At 37.7% G+C, this 20,964-nt stretch overlaps 1 protein-coding gene across 5 annotated transcripts in view; it reads left to right on the forward strand.

Moving 5' to 3' along the window:
- PPP2R5E (protein phosphatase 2 regulatory subunit B'epsilon) overlaps positions 1-17,616 on the forward strand; it is a 129,600-nt gene extending 111,984 nt beyond the window's left edge. For 3 of the 5 annotated variants that reach the window (XM_074956382.1, XM_074956385.1, XM_074956386.1), the window contains 10 exons: positions 3,737-3,867; positions 3,950-4,009; positions 4,631-4,739; positions 5,637-5,690; positions 5,794-5,844; positions 6,839-6,958; positions 7,821-7,948; positions 10,138-10,239; positions 10,864-11,007; positions 13,445-17,616. In XM_074956382.1, coding sequence (XP_074812483.1) covers positions 3,737-3,867; positions 3,950-4,009; positions 4,631-4,739; positions 5,637-5,690; positions 5,794-5,844; positions 6,839-6,958; positions 7,821-7,948; positions 10,138-10,239; positions 10,864-11,007; positions 13,445-13,544 — 999 coding nt within the window. In that variant the 3' untranslated portion in view covers positions 13,545-17,616. The remainder of the gene's footprint in view (positions 1-3,736; positions 3,868-3,949; positions 4,010-4,630; positions 4,740-5,636; positions 5,691-5,793; positions 5,845-6,838; positions 6,959-7,820; positions 7,949-10,137; positions 10,240-10,863; positions 11,008-13,444) is intronic. The other 2 variants (XM_074956383.1, XM_074956384.1) reach the window with 2 other exon arrangements.
- Positions 17,617-20,964: the final 3,348 nt, after the last annotated feature.

The following is a 20,964-nucleotide window of genomic DNA, read 5'->3' on the forward strand; positions in this document are numbered from 1 at the left end:
CCTTCTACACTTCTTTTCCCTTCAGACCTAGCTGGATCATTGTGGAGAGAATCCTGGTGCCCTACTCTCCATTCTAGAGAAACATTGCTTCTGTACTCTTGTTATATGTTTCTACCCTTACCCAGCATCCTAGGTGTGCTTATCCCTCATGCTTCTTCCTCAGGACACTCACCCTTGTCATCCTTTTGTAATGTTGCACTAGGGTATGAATGTGATCTAAAGAAGGGTTTCGACATCTGGTCATCCATAATGGCATACCAAATGAAAGAGTGGTAACTATTAGGAGAGGGAGTTTTAAAACGAGGAATGGTACACATTTAAGTATGTATGAGACAGTATATCACAATGCCTGTTGAGAATCAGATTATTCTTGCTGTGTGGTTAGGTGATAGACTTCTTAAAAATAACTGTGTAACTTTTTTAGATAGAATGAGTATTAATTCAAATGAATGTTTTGTCTAAATCACAAGTTAGGCCTCAATTCGTAAAAAGTAAATTTTACATTTAAAATTAAGTGACTGGCCTATTAAAGCCATATTGCACTTGCAATCGTATATTTAAGGTCAGTTTGGTTTTAGAATTATCACTTTATAAGGATTTGTTAGGTTACTGTAAGACATTTATACGAGATAGCAACTGAAACTTTTATAAAATTCAGCCTGTTCAATGAGTATTGTTCCATGGTAACTTTAAACTGTGACATTCTTTTACTTATGTTTTCATTGTTGAATTTGTTTTTAAAATTTGAGAAACTTTAATGAAGTTATTCCTAGTGAGGAAAATGAGAAAATTTTCAAAATGAGAAAAATACCAGTCACTTTTGTTATGTATTTATGAACCTAGAGCTGTGTCATTGGATGTTTAGAGTTTAACATTTCATTTCGAAAGATGGCTTACATCTATTCTGAAATGTAAGGCAGAGGTTGCTAAGAGACATAACAATTAAGTATCCCCATACCCATATTTTCTGCTCTAGGTGTCTATTTAGTAATTTGTACTTCACATTTCTAGTTATAATTAGTATAAAGGTATCTCAATAATCATGCAAATTATGGAAATCGTTCGACCTGTCCTTAAAAATAACCCTTTGTTATTTTGTTAAAACCTGAAGACAAATTGGATATCATATATCAGAACATGTCTTTTTTACTATGTTTTGAGCCCTGTAATTGAAATTGATACTGACAAGCCTAAACTATGTTTCCCAAGAGGATCTATGCAATGAAACTGAAAATCTAAACATTTTGCCTGTACAACCAATTCACAGTCAGAGTTAAAATCCGATTGTATCTGCAACATTTCCAGCTATTTTCTACCTTAGGTGAAATTCTGAATTTTTTGGAAGGGTAAGACAGTTATTTATGTATGTGTAATTTGGTGGGGTGGTTTGTTTTGTTTTGCTTTTTGTTTTAGGGCAGAACTAATTCAACATAGTGATTTTGTTTATTACCTCTCTAGGGCAGCTGACAAAACTCATAGTTTCCCTCATGAAATTGTGATTGCATATCCCTCACTGCAGGGGATACTGTATTAATCATCACAAGCTACGGAACTATCCAAAGCAGTAAAACAGTTAGGAAGCTCACATGCATCTGTCACATACTTGAATGTTCTAAACCACAAGTCTTGAACATGTACCTATCTTCACTCTCTTTTATACGCTGAATTGCACAAGGAGAGTGCTGTGATTTTTGTTGAAAAGAAAATGTGCAGTTTGTGGATGCAGAATAAATAGTGAAACAAGTGCCACAGAGATAAGAGAAGTTACAATAAAACAGCCTAAGTCCATAAAGGTGTTCAGTACTATAATGGCAATGATGCGACAAGCATCAGGAGACAGAATTTTTGCATGTGCCACTCTAAGACTGTGGAACAAACTTCCACAAACTAAAGACCATCACAGACCTCACCATCTTTCATTCTAACTGCAAAATGCACTCCTTCTCTTATGTAAACACAGAGCAAAAAACTCTGCCACAACATAGTACTACTCTGCACGTACGGTTTTCCCCTTGAGGAAAGGATGAGACAGAGAATTAACCTCATGTGACAGTTGTTAGTCACTTTTTATAATGCGCTAGTGGAAGGCGCTCAGATATTACAGTGATGATGGCAGTACAAGAACCTACATAGTATAGAATAGAATGAAATCCGTGCGAGTACAACAGTATGGGGTCATGGGGAATCTGCAAGATTGAACCCACATCACTAAGGTTATTGAAAAAATTATTATTTTACTACTTATATCAGTCCACGTTTCCAGCTTGATGTGACTATGAAAGTCCTGAGGGGGCCGTCAGGGAACAAGGTGGGGTTGGAAGGGGTAGGGGTCCGGGGGTGGGGGGGCAGGGGGCTGCCGGGGGACAAGAAGCAAGGAGGGGCGGATAGGGGGCGGGGTCACAGCCTGGCACAGCCTCCCTTAACTGGCCCTCCAAACAATTTCCGAAACCCGATGTGGCCCTCAGGCCAAAAAGTTTGCCCGCCCCTGCCCTAAAATCATATGTTAATTATTATTCACTGAACAGCTGAAAAGGATCTATTTAAACTGTGATTTGCCTTTTTTTTTTTAAGACAACTTTTGAAAGTGTCTGCAATTTCTTGTGGCTGACTAAAGTCAGGAGCCTAATTATACAGTTTCTTAAACTATTTTTAGATTACTGTTTTCTATAGTGTAAATATTACATTTTATTAGATTTTTCCCTTTACTAACTATACATTGTCTGTAACACTTCTATATCTGCACATATTTATTATTATTGTAGTTATTGTTATTCAGACCAAAGGTGGTGATGTGACATTTTAGACACAATTAAGAAAAACAAGGTTCCAGCAACAAGGAGCATACCATAGGTGCACTTAAAAAAAAACAAAAAAACAAACAAAAAAACCCTCTGATTTGTGAGAGATCACTAGTTTTATTGGTATTCCCCATATTAAGCACTGGGATTATCTCTCAAACCGATATAATGTAGAATCAAAGAAACTTTTTAAGTGCGACCACTGTGAAATCAACATAAGATAAAATGTACATACACAACCGTAAACATTTGTGGGTGGTGGGAGTAATGCATGTAGGAGAGATGATGGCAGCAATAGGGAAAAGGAAACTCTTCCTTAGAGGATAATATTTAAAGCCCTTGACCAGACATCAGTAAAACTGTTTGTTTAAAGTTTTAAAATGGAATTAAAAATAGAAAAAACAACTTGAGAGAGTTGGTACTGTTCATAAACCACAAGTGGGCTCAAAAGTCATGCATTACATATATGTACAGTGTATGTCTGTGTCAGTTCAGGCCCTTAAAGATTTTGGGCATTAAATTGACATGACTGTGTTAATGAATTGGTATTCATATTTTGCAACTAAACTCTTTTTTTTACCATCTCTGGAATGTCACCAGTCCAAGTCCTCTGCTTAACAAGAAAGAATTGGAATAATTGATAAATGCTTTCATATATTTAATGGCTCAACTGTGGCAACTTGAGTTATAAACGCTCCACAATACATTTTCTACAGAGTGCATTGTCTGGTATTCACACAGTTGACTGAATACCTCATGTCTGTGTTGACTCCTTTCAAGTCTGAATGAAGGCAACAAATTTTTGTGGCAGTTGTGTGTGCTCACACATATGCAATCTAGCTCATCATATGTAAACTGCATACATTTTTTAAAATAAAGGCAATTCACCATTTCTTATTAGTCATCTGATTCTTAAATTATGTCTTCTTTTACAACAGCTTTTGGAGCTATTTGACAGTGAAGACCCCCGAGAACGAGACTACCTAAAAACAGTCTTACACAGAATTTATGGCAAGTTTCTTGGTCTTAGAGCATTTATCCGAAAACAGATTAACAATATTTTTCTACGGTAAGTTTTGGGGGAAAATGGTTGTTGGGTTATAAATGTTTTATGAAACTATTTATTAAATTTTTTAAACTTTATTTGATAGGTTTGTTTATGAAACTGAACACTTCAATGGTGTAGCTGAACTGCTGGAAATATTAGGAAGGTAAATGAACCTTTATATAATAAGCCATCTCTGACAGCTATGCTGAAAATTTCAGGGGTCAATGAAAAATATAAGCTTAAGCTCTGATCCTGAAAACAGACTTGTGCACATGCTTAACTTTAAGCACAGATTAAGCCTTGGCATACCTCTTTGCAAAGAAGATTTAATTGTGTGCACATTACAAAGTACAATTTTTTCTTACATTGTTCCTTGTGCACTTCATTCTGACTTGTACATTGCAAATTTTGCTTTAAACAGTTATTAGTGTGTTGGTTTCAGTGTGTTGCTAATCAGTCTAATTGTAGATCGTTCCACAGTCAGTTACCAAAGAGTACCTTAAACTCATTAATTTACCAACCAAATAGGCAAGGTCATATAAATTAGGCAACAAGACTATATGACTGATCACATAGTTATTCTCATGTCAGAGTGTAACTACTATATAGCAATGACTAGAATGAACTGTACCTTGAACACTGGCTAGTGCAAAGGTTCAGCACATATTAGGATAATAACTACAGTCTGTCTTCTTGTGTAATTACTTTGATAAAAACTACTTGTTCAGACCACAAGTAAATGTTCTGTGATGTTGCTAATCAATGTTTCTTTTCTTATTTCTAGTATTATCAATGGTTTTGCTTTACCTCTTAAAGCAGAGCATAAACAGTTTCTGGTGAAGGTGCTGATTCCTTTACATACTGTCAGGAGTTTATCACTCTTCCATGCACAGGTAGAAATTATAAAAAAACATTTTCTGCTTTGTTAAAACAGAACAATATACTTGATTGCTTTGGAAATCTTTTGCTTAGCTAAAAAAACTTCTGAATGAAAACAAAAAAAAAAAACAGAAAACTTTTGTCATGTGGAATAAAAATGAAACAGATAAGTATTTGGTAGACTTAATGCATTTTGTAGAATAAATCTGGTGGAATTTATATATAGATAGATATCTGGGTTTCATGTAATTTTTGTATACCTGTAAGATATTGTCTAGCACTGAAACTCTGTAGGCTTTCCTCCAGACACCCAATCTTTCTGTCCCTCTAATGAGGCTATCTTCCCCACTCATCCAGAACCTGATCCTGTAGCCAGAGGTCTCAGTTGTTTTTGTCTCTGGCACTGTCATCTGTCTAGTCATTCTATCTTGGTAATTCTTTACACACTCACCCTCTCTGCACTTTGGCTCTGAATTGATCCTAATTTCTGTACTCTGGCCTTGCTTTCTTAGTCTTTTATGCCAGTTTTTGGCTGTGTTGGCTCATCTCATGTAAGTCGTCATGATGCTGATGCTGCCAAAAGTGTAAAAGAAACACATTCGCAGAACACTGAGCCTTTCAAAATGTTACTTACATGAGTACAGTTGGAATCCATAAAGTTCAAATGGTTTCAAAATGTACTTGGACATATTTTTTCTTCACTTTTCGTTTGTTTGTTCTTTGCTGTTAACTGCAGCTTGGATGCAGTTGCAAATTCCCCAGACTCACAGTTTAAAGTAGGATTTACAATTTAGAATAAGATGCATACTGAACTATTCTGATTCTCTGTTCTTTTTAATACTGAACATGTCTTTTGAGTTCTCAGTAAAAATGTCATAATTTCATGTGAATATATTTTTTCCCCTTCACAGCTGGCATATTGTATAGTACAGTTTCTGGAGAAAGATCCTTCACTCACAGAGCCAGTAAATATTTCTTTGGTATTTTTTTATATCTTAAACATCCAGTTTTCCCAGCTGTGAAGTTGTAAAATTTAATGTAAAATTTGCTTTCTCATTTGTAATTCAGGTCATTAGAGGTTTAATGAAATTCTGGCCGAAAACCTGCAGTCAGAAAGAGGTAAGTTCTATGTTGCTGTTAAGATTTAAGTAAAGGAGTTTGATAGTTCTACAGTTAAACATTAAAGATACTTTTCTCCCAGGAACATCCAGAGAGTTTCAGGTAAATAATACAGACAAATCTTAAATGCTGTTGTGGATTTTGGCGTCTGTTCAGCTTATATGGGTGATTATCTGTGTTCAGACTGACCTGTGTTGGACATAATTTTGAGTGTAAAGAGAGGTGTCAAGCTGATGATAGTCATCATCTCTGTTGGCAAGTTAAGCATTATATTGTAGTATGCCAATATAAGTGTTCTTTCACACGGGAGTGACTCTTCATGTAAAGAGAGCAAAAGTGAATGTTGTAGAATTATGTGGAAAAATTCTATTACAGATTGGAGCAGTTTGTGTCAAGCCTACATTTTCAGAGTTGGGCTAGAGGTATTTTAGCTTCTAATATAGATTGGCAATTAGTTGCATGATTACCTGATTTTGCAAATCTGAGTTTATACACTGATATTTATGGGCACAACAAGAGCATCTTTGTTTGAAAATTGGTCCCAAAAGACAAGCAATTAAAGACGGATCCTTTAATTACCAGGGTAAAATCCTGGCCCATTGAAGTCAATGAGAGTTTTGCCATTGTGTTCACTGGGACCAGGAATTCACCCCAGGTACACAGTGTCATCTGTAAATTCCTTAGGGCAAAGACCACGCATTATAATCTGTAAATAGAACACTAACACACACACCCCAGTGTAAACCAGGGCTTAGAATGCAAAATTTTGAAAACTTGTTCTCTATTTTTGCACCTGCTGTTAATTGTGGGGTCAGATCCTGAAATTTAGATATCTTAACTATCTGACTTAATCAGTAAATAAAGTAGATGACTACATTCAGCTGTTTGTGCCTATAGAATTAGAGGATGGGTTGAGACCTATCTGAAAACTTAGCTGATAAATTGCAAATACAGGAGTTGAGGAGTTCTGAATTTAACAATTCCTTGTGTCTAGGTCATGTTCCTTGGGGAGCTGGAGGAGATCTTGGATGTGATTGAACCTTCACAATTTGTCAAAATTCAGGAACCTTTATTTAAACAAATTGCCAAGTGCGTCTCTAGTCCTCACTTTCAGGTCAGTAATACAAGTATATTTTTTAAAAACAGGAATATAGTTTCTAAGATCTTGTGAATATACAAAACAGATACCTAAATGCTGAGTTTGCATTGTACTGATTAGAACATATTTACTATTTGTATATCCATGGACGGGTTTGTTTCAGTAGCAGTCCCTACACTCAGGGAAGGTTGAAATAGAAAAAAGATGAGACTCCAAGGGTGAGAGCTTAGAGTCCATTCACAAAACTTGCATCTCATGGTAAAGGAGGGCTAAGGTGGGTTGGGGGAAAGGGCATGTTAGAGGCAGGGTGACAGAATGCAGTGCTTCAGTGATTCTAAGCAGTGCTCCTTACCTGTTGGGAATCAAGAGGGTGCTGTCGTGGCTTAAAGCCACCTTAGCCCAACCCCCCTCTTGCGCTGGGCTTTGATCCTGCCAAGTGTTGAGCTCCTCTTGTGAGATACTCCGTACTCTTGGCTCTCTTTGATTTCTCTGGGAGACAAGGATTTGAAGCAAGCCGCAGCAGGTACTCCACATTTACCGTGGGTTCAGGTCATATGACCATAAAAGTGATCCAAATAATTTTAGTTCATACGTAACCTTTCACCATGTAAGAAATTACAATGAAATCAAATACTGAATACTTACATTAATTTTAACATTAATCATATTTTAAATTTATTTTATATTTACTTTAAAGACCACCTTATATTAATGCAAGTTATGCCCTGGATAAAATAGAGATTTCATTTAGAAAGTAATGATAACCCATTGATTGGCTCTGACGTTTTGTTTTGGGGCATGTTTTCTGTAAAATATAAGAAATTTGTAGATAACTGAATTTTTGCTAATGGGTTTTATTCCTCCCTCCCCATCAAAGGTGGCAGAAAGGGCGCTGTATTACTGGAATAATGAATACATCATGAGTTTGATAGAAGAGAACTCCAACGTTATACTTCCCATCATGTTCTCCAGTCTTTATAGGATTTCCAAAGAACACTGGAATCCGTGAGTTTTGGCATTATCTTTCATCTGTCCAGTTGCTGAAGCCTATATATTCAACCCTGGAAATTCCAGACAAAGAAAACATGAAATAGCACCAAATTCAACCTTGATGTAAACAGATGCCGCTCTATAAAGCCAATGGGATTTAAGCCAGAGCTGAATTTGGCTCAGAATATTGTTAAATTATCTGAGACATGCACAAAATCTGAACTCTGTAGGATAAAAGCAGTGCAGATTGTTTCATTTCCAAAATATGTTTGAGCAGCTAATGTAATAATTTTTTAACCTCTGTATTTATTTTTTCATCATAAATTTTTCATGATAAATCATCATAAATACAAAAACAATAGAAATAAAATATTGCATAATTACCAAGAAGAACTGTCAGGCACCAAACGTTTCTAATGCTCTGTCAATAATTTCTGTAAACTGGTTTACAGGATAAGTCTGTAAATTGGCCTGGAACATACTCCTTGATCTTAATACAGCTCTGCAGATACATAATATTATTTTGATTGGTGTCATATAATCAGTGGCAGCAGCATTTTTCTAAACATTCGCAGGTGCACACACATTGCAGCATGTTCTCAGGTTAGATTATTTTTATAAACGTATTCAGAGACAATGGCAGCTATTAAGTCAGTAGTAATCAACAGTTAGCTCACAGCGAGATCCAAGTTATTTGCTAGTATAGAGAAAACCTACATTCTCAAACTCCACTGCTGCTGTACACTATTAAAAAAAGACATTTGCGTCTTGACACAATCAAGATGATGTACATGTCCTATTTATCTGGGTGGTTTTTTTTGTTTTTTTAAAGTAGTCTAGGGCAGTGGTTTTCAAAGTTCGGGTCGCGACCCAGTGCTGGGTTGTGGAAGGCAAGGCACTGGGTCGCCTTGCTCAGCACCCAGGGACCCTGGCGGCCAGCCAGTAAGAACTAGTAGTCCCTACCTGTTCTGACACCGGGCTGTGCCCCCGCAAGCACCCAGCAGCAGGTCCAGCCAATGGGAGTGGGGGGGACAGTGCTTGTGGGTGAGAGCTGCATGGAGCTGCTTGCGCACCTCCGCCCAGGAGTCAGACCTACTGCTGGCCAGTTCCGGGGCGCAGTGCGGTCTGTGGCGCCAGGACAGGCGGGAAGCCTGTCTCTGCATCCCAGCTGCACTGCTGACCAGGAGCTGCTGGATGTAAGCCCATGCCCCAGCCCTGAGCCCCCTCCAAACCCGGAGCCTCCTCATCCCCAGCCCCAGCCCAGAGCCCTGACCCCCTTCCTCACCCGAACCCCCTGCCCCAGCCCAAAGTCCCCTCCCACACCCCAAATCCCTCATCCCCAGCTCTGTTGGGTCACGGGCATCAACAATTTTCTTCAACTGGGTCACCAGAAAAAAAGTTTGAAAACCACTGGTCTAGAGAAACATTTAATTATATGTACAGTTATAATTAGATGTCTTCCATTTACTACCTGGGTCACAGAACATGTCTGGGGGTTGGTGGATAACATTTAGTAATCACATCACAAAATTTAATGCTGAGATCATTTTTTGCATGCGCGCTGCTCTCTTTATTCAGGCCTGTACTTTAAAAATTTGTGATAAAATGAAGTTTTATTTCTTAGAATTATCAAGTCTTCCTCAAAGATTTTTTTCTTTTTCCAATGGACTTGTTTTCTTTTTACATGTACTAAAGTGAAATGATCATGAAACGTACAAATCCAAGGGAATCTTTCATGTTTCTCATACTTGGGTTCTTTACTTTGAGATATTCATACTCTATTCAAAGGCATCTATTGACCCTTTTTTCTGTGCACCCTTCACCTCTGATGTTTAGATTTTAATTACTTCTGCTAGAATTACAATTTTGACCTTGGATTACATTCAGAATTGCTGCACTGCTTGGTAAAGTATCTGCAGTTGTATGTGCTAGCTGTCTGTTGTTACCTGTAATAGGTGGGGATTTGTTTTCTTCATTTAAATGATAAAAAGTGATGAGAGCCTGATTCTCACTTCATATAAGTATGTTAATTAGAAGTAACTTCACCGAAGTCAAAGAAGTTACATCACTCTAACTAGTAGGAGATTAGAATCAGGTTCAGCAATTCCAATAAGAAAAATTCAGGAAAGTGTGTAAATTATTTTTTGTTCTTATTCAATTTCAACTGAAACTAACAGATTCCTTATCTTTTTTATATTTCACAGGGCTATTGTGGCTTTAGTCTACAATGTATTGAAGGCGTTTATGGAAATGAACAGCACCATGTTTGACGAGCTGACAGCCACTTACAAGTCAGATCGTCAGCGGTAACTTTTTAAAGCTTTTTTGTCAGCTGTGCATAAAGCCTGCGTTTAATTTTTTCCTCACATTTTGCTGTGATTGCATAATTTCACACGTAATTGATTGCAATGCCTCATTTTTTTCTGCATGCTCATTAGCCTTCTCCTTGCAAGATGCCAGATAATATCATGTATAGGTGGTTGTTTTCTCCCCTATGAAATACAGTACCCGTTGCATAGCTTGTGGATCTGCATTCCTCACAGAACTCCTTTTGGCACCACATTCCAAAAGACTTAAATGTATCAAGATTTTCAGTAATAAAAGAAGAACAAGGGTTTAAAGATATCACTTGGCTTAAAGGCTTCAAAAAGGGTGGAGGTGGGACATGAGGAATTTCCTCAACACATGACTCACGATAAGACCCATCCTACTTATCCTGCATGTGGTCTTAAGCCTAAGTGGCACCTTTCAGCCCTTTCAGTTTTTCCTTTTTCACAGATCTTGATATAGCTGAGTCCTTTAGAGTGCAGGATCCAGTAGATGCACCATTCATACAATCATTAGTTGCACCCTAGTAAAATGTTTTTTGTCTATTTTCCTTAATCTTCATTCTCCAATTATAGTGCATCATCTTTTGTCTAAAATTTCAGCTTATCCAAAGCGGCAGGTGAAAAAAATGAGGAAACTTCGGGAACTCCGGGCAGTTTGCGACTTCGTTTAAGTCGTGCCTTTTGTGTGACTCGGGGTTCCCACAAGCAAAGCGAAGGGTACTGTATGTCATCAAACCTTGTTAGGTTAGTATAGCCTCTGAAGTCTTTTGGAGGCCATGATACTGTTGAATTATGTGACCAGGTTCATAGTTCACCTTCCTTTTGATTTGATTTGCTTTGCTTTTATATATAATAAAATGCAATGTCTTATACATTTAAAAATCTGTAATTGATGGGTTAGATGGTATACTGGATAAATGACTGCACTAACATCTTATTTCTGGAGTCCTGGGTTTAAACCTGAGCCAAGTAGTAGGTGACTTGATGATTTTTGTTCAGGCCTTGGTAGACAAGTTCAGTCTGTCAGATTAGCTGACATAATTGCTGTACAGTTTGTAGTGTGGGCAACACAGAATCCTAGGACTAGGGTCTGATCCAGGAAGGTTCTGAGACGCCTCAGCTACTACTGAAATTGATGGATGCTGGAGGGACTTTGTATCTCATGAGGCATTCAGAGTTTCACAGGATCAGACCCTGCCATAGCATGTATGTTGCAGGTAATGACTGTATGGAAGAGCTTTCTTAGCACTTGGTTACATGACCTCTGCTGTAGGTAGGGCTGGTGCTGGTCTTTTAAATACATTTATTATTATTTTAAAATATATACTGGAATGTAAAAAATGGGATAACTTAACTTCAAATATTAAACCATGTGCAATATTAACAATTAATCACAATTTGCTGAGATAAAGACTTCTTAGGGTTCTGTGGGCAAACATGGGCAAGTTTTCGAACATCTTTCCATAAGAGATTGGATTTTCATTTACTAAGTGCTGGTGCAAAATTCATTAGTATTTGTAAGGAGTGTTGTAGTTAGAGATGGTAAATAGTTGTAAGAACTTGACAATGGGAACCCTCAGAATGAAATTCTGGTGTAAGAACACGCATTTCAAAGGGGACAGGTGAATTGTAGTCCAGTCCAGTTGACTTTAGTGGGATTACTCACAGGATCAGGGCCTAGGAATAGAAATAAGTTATAATAGATTTATGCTGGGTTCCCCAGTAGAACAAAGTTTACAAAATAAGAGTGATGTATAGCCAAGTTATTTAGAATTTGTTAGGGCTAAAGTTTTCAGTGTCAATGAATAATAGTTCAAACATAGGTGAACTAATGAGGTAACCTACTGAAATATTTTAGAAAGAAAGGATACATGACATAGCAATTAGATAATATAATGATAAATTTCTGGTAAGTGTATTCACCATTTCTTATATTTAATTTTGAATATTTTTCAGCAGCTGTGTGTAATGAAAGTAGAAATTATGAATGAAAACAGATGTTTGTTTCTAACCAGAATGGTGTTAATAGATATTATGGCCAAATGACCGCATTTTGACTAAACGTATGCAGCCTAGGTGATGTGAATTTCCCAGGTAGCAAGTTGTACCAGAATAAAGCTTCTAAATCAGTGGAATATTTTGAGAAACTCTGCAGTGTGACAAATTGGGAATCTACATATCTGTACCCTAGATGTCCATGACGTTCATGTTCCCATTGGACCTGATCCTGCAAGGTGACTTAAGCAGAAATTGAAAGCTCTCCCCAACTTGTAGCATCAAGATCATACATACTCCAGGTGTTGTAGTTGTTATCAGAACACAATGACTTAATTTTATACGTATTTAAAAGCAATTATAACATTATGTCCCCACATTATAGCATAAGGACCATATTAACTCCAAATAACGAGTGACAGAGAGAGAGAACTCAGAGAATAATCAAATTAAGAAAGTTCTAGTTTAGTTTTTTAATTTTTATTGGGTTTCCCCTGACACCTCTTCCACTCAGTTCCCTAAGAACTCAGTTGGACTACAGTCTTGTCACTCTGATTCCTTTATCTAATTTGGCTGCGCAATCTATTGGTAAAGCAAACATTGTCCAGATTATTTTGTAGGGATTCTGTAGGAATAAAAACAAATGCATTGAATGAGGGTTAGATCTTGCAACTGGATTCACACTAGCTGCACTGGGATGGAGCACTTTTGAAGTGAATCTGGCCTTGTTTGAGAGAATAGGCTAGGTTTAATATTAATGAAAACAAGAGAGACCCTAATACTCCTCTTTAAACAAATAAATAAACTTGAAATTGTGAAATAGAACTTGGCCCAAAAAGTATGTATTAATCTGAAATGTAATGTATTTGATCCATAAAATATTTTAATATAATTCTAATATGGACTAGCTATTTTTGCTCTATAGTAAAATTAATTTCAGTAAAGATTTTTAAACTTTTTTTTATTATATCCCATCTTTTGTTTCTCTCAGTTTTGTTCAGCATTTTTGATGTAGATAAACTAAAAGTTGGAGTAAAAAATGTGTACTGAAAATAAATATACACTAGGGAAAAATGCAAGTGCATTAGAAAAATTACTGCTCATAGCTTATATCAAATAAGTACTGTTGGATAGGTACTTTTAAAGCTTCCTTGCTGTTAACACTTTATTTTATTCTATCTGCTAGTGAGAAGAAGAAAGAGAAGGAACGTGAAGAACTGTGGAAAAAACTGGAGGATTTGGAGTTAAAGAGAGGTCTTAGACGTGATGGAATAATTCCAACTTAACAAAAGAAACAAAGCTGCATTATTAACCTGTGGAGTCACACATTTATGTAGTAGAAGATGGAGCAACAGTTTTCTGTATTGTGCAACTTTACAGTAGATTTCACATTTGTTTCATTATTACAACAGCACTGTATATAACAGTCTCGATGTAAAGGAAAAAATAAGGACTTTTATCCAAAGTTTGGACAGCAGATGGACTTCTCAGAACTTTGCAACATAATCATTGTTTTGACCCTTCTTTAAAACCAGTCTTCAAAGATCTGTTGATGAAAATTGCTATGTCAAAATTCCATTGTCAGGACCTGTTCCTTATTTATCATTAGCAGAGAGTATGATACAACTTTCAAATGTGAACAATCTTAAATTTAGCTTGCCTTTCTGCTAAACTGTTAAATGTATTTATAGTAAAAGAGAAAAAAGATTGTCATTTCCTTTTGAGTTTGTGTAACATCCTCCTTCTCTGGATAACTTTACTGTAATTTGACATTTTTTTCCCTTTTGCACATCTTCATAAGTTGAATGTCCATGCAGATCAGGGCCATGAAAAATATAGGTCCCTAAGGTTTTGTTTACTGGTGTGAGTATCTTTCTGGTACCAGGCTAGCATTGGTACTCCTTCACTTTAAGCATTAGAAGTAAAAATAAAGAGGTGATAAACATAGTAGGGAAGGAAATTTCAGATTAATGCGTCAATTTATTGTGAATCCACAGTCTTGAATCCTTTGAAAATGGGCAATAGTAACATCGTGAACTTCAGTACCTAACCAGTATTAGTTACATGTCATTGGACACACATACCAGAGCTGTTTTGGTAATACTAATGGCTAAATGATTAGAATATATATACATTTTATTGGACCATTTTGAAATTATAATGACAAACGCTAAACAGTACAAGCATGAAATTGATCTCCAGTGGTCATGGGTCTAATTGGGAACAGAGCTGAGCAAACAGTTTGGACTGTTTGGAGTTGTTGCCTTACTTTTTAATATGTATTTATAAAGTATTCCAGCAAAAGAGGATGTAGCCTCTAAAAACATACTATAGTGTTTTTGTGACTGTAGTACTATTACTCATCACAGCGCCAGCCCTATGGTTTTAGCTGGAAAGGATTCTGGATAATATACTTCTGCATCCTGAAGTGGATGCTCATTCCTAACTACTGTATTTGTTACCAAAAGTGGTTCTACAAATGCTACTGAAAAGAAATTCTGGAAATCCTAATGTCCTGAGTATTAATAATAAAGTTTAAAATGCTTTTATATCAAAGGTGCATTGTGACCAAATTGTTTAAAAGAAAAACAAGAGGGCTGTATTATAAGTATGCATTATTGGCTATCTGCTTTGTATTTAAAAGTGGAATCTTACATCTTTGATCGGTAAAGTGCTGATAAGACTTATGTACAGTATATATTTAGCTAATGCAGTTGCATTATTTTATACCGAAAGGGATGTGTTTCAGGATTTTTCTCCAGGATGCTTTTGAATTGTTATAGACATATGACAACAGTGAGTTGATAATCCTAAACCATCAATCCAGCAGTCTTTATGGTATAAAACTGACTTGGTGTTCATGAGTCTTTGTGTTAGTTGCAAACATGAACTTATGACCTGTTGCCATTGATAGAAATACAGTATAAGTACGAGCTTGTATATTTTTCTTCCTACCATTCAAATATACAGTAGAATTTGAGGTTTTCTTGTTTCCAGGTACCAAACAAAACAAAAAGGCGGGAGGGGAGCAGGAATCCAATCCCAGGTTACTGACTGTTTCAGGATTATCAGGTCACAGTTTGTACACATGGGTCTGCACATTGGATGTTGTAAATGCAACAACTTTGTAAAAACTTGACACTGTTAATTCTGGAAAAATAACAGAAGTAAACTAGTCATATGCAACACAGAACATCACAACATGGTTTAATGGGATTAATATAAGCCTCTTATAAGAACACTGACTGGGACACAATGTAAACTTGGCAGATACTGTCATAAGTGAAACATTTTTATTTTAAAAGTGCTGAAACAAAGGTGCAAGCTCAAAAACAGAAGATTAAATAAATTTATAACAAATTGTCCCTTAACCCTTTGGTTCTTGACAGCCTTTTTGTTTCTACTACAAGTTGGGGTTATATTTAGTAGTGTGACTGTGTCTGCAATTTACATGCTGTATGAGAGGGTGCATTTAAACTCATGCCTGACTAGACTGTGTTAAATGGTCAACAATTGAACTATTGTGGTGGGAAGAAATCTTGGTGTTTCCATTTTTTTTTCTGCCTGGTGGAATGAAAAGAAACAATGTGGCATTAGAAAAAGACACCTTGTCCTGTACTTAGAATTTAGGTGAGTGTTGACCATTCTTGGATGTTCTTGGTTTCAGCATGACCTACTGGAATTGGTGATACAAAACTGATGAGAACCTAGCTGGTTGCAATATATTTTTTACCTCTAATGGGGGATGCTGGGGAGTATCTAAAGTGATTTTCACTTCCATGATAGACTGTTTCTTTAAATTGAATGAGGTAATGTGATGTGAGTCATGTGACTCTAAAAAGGTGAGGTCACTCTGAGGTTGTACTTTGTGATGTACTTAAAGAAGCGCTTGCCACAGTAGTACCACAGAATCCACACAATCCACTGTTGGCTGCCACCCAAAGGCAATATACTGCTCCTGTCCCACTAGAGTCAGTGGGAGGTTTATGCAAAGATAAAGGCAGCATATGGACTTAAGTCAGTTGTGATCAGTGCATCTATTCATTTGTGATTTTGTTTGCTTCGTGGTTTTGAGAAACTCCTTTTTTTTTGTTAATGTTTGTTGTAGACTGCTAACATTACCGTTGATGGGAGCTCACTCATGTCTTGTACCATATTGGTTACAGGGGAAAGGATTGAATGTTGTCAGGTAAAAGTAATGAACGACATTTTCAAAACTAGAGCATTGCATCAGGTTATGGGGATGTAACAGTTGTAAAAGTTCCTCTTGCGTACTTTAAATTGAGCATGCGTTGCTTTCTTCATCTTGCAAGCTTCCCTTATTGTTTTCTTTTCATTGCTATTGACTGTTTTTTGTCTCTCTTCCAAACCTTTGAATGCTTTAAATAAAAGTACTCTAATGCCATTGGAGTATTTGCAAGCAGGGTTACAGTAAATTAATCTTGGTTTTGTTAGCATAAATAAAAGGATTTAATTTATTTTTACCTCCTTCTATATATGGAACAATCCAGGATGCAGAGCCAAGAACTGTTTGAGCTAGAATTGAAGCAGCTGTACTTATATTGTACATGTGTAAGTATAGCCTCAGGCTCTCTTACACTATGGAAAAAGAAAATATATTACAAGCTTTAAAAGCTTTTTTTATTGTTTTCTGGGAGAGTTGGAGAACTGGATAGCTATTTCCTCCCCTGGTGCACCTCATTGTCCTTTCAATTGAGAGCACAGAACTGGCTTAGAAGGCAGAGCTGCCCTTTTTTCAATACTGAGAGTTGCCCTGTGACAAAATGAGGGTGATAAACAGGCATGATAAAAGAATGTTTTTATTTGCACATTAATATTTTTATTTTTGTATCTTGGCTCCTCAGCTTTCCAAAATAGTTGTGTAATGAGACAAACTAGTTTTTCTAGTAGGTATTGGCAGTGAGTTTTTTATATTCCCCAATATTTTCCTTTCAGAGTCTGTATACAAGGATTGTGTATCCTTGAAGCAAAATTCAGCTAATTTTGATTTAGAAGAAGGTTTTATCCAAGTGCTGCTTACTATCCGCAGAAGCAGCAGCATCTGTTTAAGAGAAACAGACATTCTATCATGACCTCTCTGAATACAGGGTTTTTTGATTTTTTTTTGGATCACTTACTGTAAATATGTTATAATCATAACCTCATGTATTGATGAGGGGTTTTCAAATATAAATAATTCCAATACATTTATTGTCCTTGTCCTATTTTTGATTGTAGTTTAAAGAATGACCTGCTCATGCTTTTTGTTTAAAAATTAGCATTAGAGTCATAGATTTCTTGATATTTTAGTATTTCATTGTTTAAGCAGGAGAGGGCAGCAAAAATTCATTTCCCACTCCCCCCCCCCCCCCCCAAGAATGCCATGGTCCGTTACTGTTTTTAAATCTAGATGCAGTTAAACTATTGGGTTGGTGGGGAAATAAAACATTTTTTATATATGAAAAGTTGCTTATGGAAATATATAGACTGGTCTAACCAGACTGTGAAAATGTCTTCTATGCTACAGCAAGGTAATAATAAGAAGAAAAATCTTCCACCTCTGGGTAAAGTGAAGCAGGTCTTAAAGACTTGGATTCAAAATGTCATTCTTTGGACATCGTTTACTTTCTTAAAAATGGTATTAAAGAAACAAACTCAAACTCAATGGTGCTCCCAGATATAAATGTGTATCCTTTCTCTTTTGCACATGTGCAAGAGGCTCTGTACTGTGGGTGCATCTAATAAAAAAGCAATGAAGTGTTTTCCAGGCGCATGGCTTTTTTTCACCCTGTCTGTACTTCACATCCCTTTTCAGCAATGGTCTTCCAGCCATCGGATATCATTTCTCGTACATGTCAAACATTAAGGTATCTCAGTGGTGGAAAGATGTTGAGTTAGTGAGACAGGAATGTTAAGGCTCTGTGAGAATTTCCATTTTAAGCTCCCAGTTTTCTTTTGGAGTATGGTGATTGGTCCTCTTAAATTGCAATCACTTTTGAGTCTGAAGGAGACCTTAAAAGCAATGGATATGGGAGCATAAGCATTGGCTCTGTGGCATGCTTCCACTAACCCCTGTCAACCTTGAGGTCTGCAGGTGTGGAAAGGGCAAGACTGGTTGCTCTTCATGATACCATTCTGCCCTTTCAGTCTCTGATCTAGTCTGCACTGTCCTATTCAGTTATCCCAGCCAGAATCTGCAGTTCTTCACACACAGAGACCAGGAAGATGAGGATGAATCCAGGCAGAGGCCAGTGGGTGGATCCTGTTAGTGTGTGACTATTGCAGGAGCTGGGCGACCATGGAAGTCAAAATACAGCAAGCGGTGGAGGCACAGGGATCCCTTCCAGGCACTGGACTCAGCTAATCCTCTGGGATCTATGGAACAGGGGGGTCAGGGCAGGGGTAGCCTGTGTCATAAGGAATGATCATTTGCCCAATAATCTTGATTTATAGGTTTCAAATCCTTAAGTAAATTATTTCATTGGTTATTAACCTCCTGTTAAAAATGAATGCCTTATTTCCTCTCTGTTTATCTAGCTTCAGCTTCCAACCATTGGCTCTTGCTATACCTTTTGCTGCTAGAATGAAAAGCCCTCTCCTATCAGAAATCTTGTCCCTGTGTAGGGACTGTGATCAAGTCACCTCTTAACCTTCTCTTAGATAAACTACATGGATTGAGCTTCTTTAGTCTCTCATAAAGTGTGTTTTCCAGTCCTTGGAAGGTTTTCCAGTCGGGTTGTAAGAAATTAAAATCTTCAGTGAGTTACTGCTCCGTGGAGATTTCTCTGTTGATTATTGTTAAAATAGGAAATAATCATTAAAGAGTCAGAGGTATTTAAAAATAGCTTCTTCGTAGTTGCAGTACTAGTGCCATAGGGCTTGTCTACATCGCCCTGCAGGGCTGGGAGTTGTAGTGTGCTTAGTGTGCTGTGTTATAACTGCCCCGTGTGCACACTGCGGGCGTGAACCCAAAGGTACCTAGTTAACATTAACATGGGCCTCTTTCAAAGAGGTAAGCCAAACACAGGTATTTTCCACTTTTATGCATCCGATGAAGTGAGCTGTAGCTCACGAAAGCTTGTGCTCAAATAAATTGGTTAGTCTCTAAGGTGCCACACGTACTCCTTTTCTTTTTGCGAATACAGACTAACACGGCTGCTACTCTGAAAGGTATCTTTTAGTTCGCTCCAGCAGCATCCACATGGGACAGTTACAGTGCAGTGCATTGGTGCACACTGCAGCCCGCAAACTCGTAGTCTGCAATGCAACCCAATGTAGACATAGCCATAGTTACTTTGCTAATTCTCTCAACCTCAAATTTCCTTCCCACAAATTCCTCAGTTTCTCAGCCAGCAGCAGACCTTCATTCCATGTTAAATTCAGGATTGCCCCACAAATTATGGGCTGCCCTCAGTCATAAGTAGGGCCCTACCAAATTCACGGCCATAAAAAACGTGTTGCACCGTGAAATCTGGTCCCCCGCCCTCATGAAATCTGGCCTTTTGTGTGCTTTTACCCTCTACGATACAGATTTCATGGGGGAGACCACCGTTTCTCAAATTAGGGGTCCTGACCCAAAAGGGAGTTGCAGGGAGGTCACAAGGTTATTTTAGGGGGGGGCGCAGTACTGCCACCCTTACTTCTGTGCTGCCTTCAGAGCTGGGTGCCTGGAGACTGGCAGCTGTTGGCCAGGAGCCCAGATCTGAAGGCAGAGCTGCCGCCAGCAACAGTGCAGAAGTAAAGTGGCAATACCATACCATGCCATCCTTACTTCTGCACTGCTGCTCTCCCGCTGCCCAGCTCTGAAGTCACCACTGCCGCCAGCAGCAGCGCAGAAGTAAGCCCCCCCCCCCCCAATAACCTTGCAACACCCCCCGCCCTCCCTCCCACACACACACACAACTCCTTCTTGGGTCAGGACCTCTACAATTACACCACCCTGAACTTTCAGATTTAAATGGCTGAACTCATGACATTTACGATTTTTAAAATCCTAGGACTATGAAATTGACCAAAATGGACTGTGAATTTGGTAGGGCCCTAGTCATAAGTCTGGGGGTACCTCAGTGCATGGTGGGCTTTCACTCCCAGAGACCATATGGCTGTATTTAAACAGTTTAATGTACATTGCAGCATCACTTGTGGCATTCAGAATTCTGCTTAAAGGGCTTGAGTTAGCAGCTGAAAATTATCTGTCTCTTAAAAGATTAAATGCTTAAGCCGAAGAGAGTACACTGTAAATTTGCTGATAAGCATTTTGAAAGAAGCCTTGCTCACAACTGTTTGCTGTGACCCGACACTTTTTAAAAGCTGATTGCAGCCCAGGCACGTGAAAATCACATTACATTGACATTTTATATTTTCAGTTGTTTCTCAGCGTTTTCATTATTTCAGTCCTTTTATTTTACGTCAGACTAATGTGTTTTCCAATAAGCTGGAAACGCCTGTTTCCCAAATGCCAGGGTTGTTGGGTTTTTTTCATTGCCTGTTTTATGCAAGCAAAGAAATACTGCACTCTGTAAAGTTTGACGGCTGCACTGATCAAATTACGTGCAGCTGTTTTTTAAAAGTCTGATAGAATAATCTGTTGTTTGAAAGAAGCAGATGTAGCCCCTGTTGCTGTGGGGATGCACCACTATGGTGCTCTAGTAAAAGTAACAGAAGCCGCAACTATATTAAATTGCTCATTTTCAACCCTTATGTGAT

This window comes from Natator depressus, chromosome 6 (assembly GCF_965152275.1).
Source record: "Natator depressus isolate rNatDep1 chromosome 6, rNatDep2.hap1, whole genome shotgun sequence".
Lineage (NCBI taxonomy): Eukaryota > Metazoa > Chordata > Testudines > Cheloniidae > Natator > Natator depressus.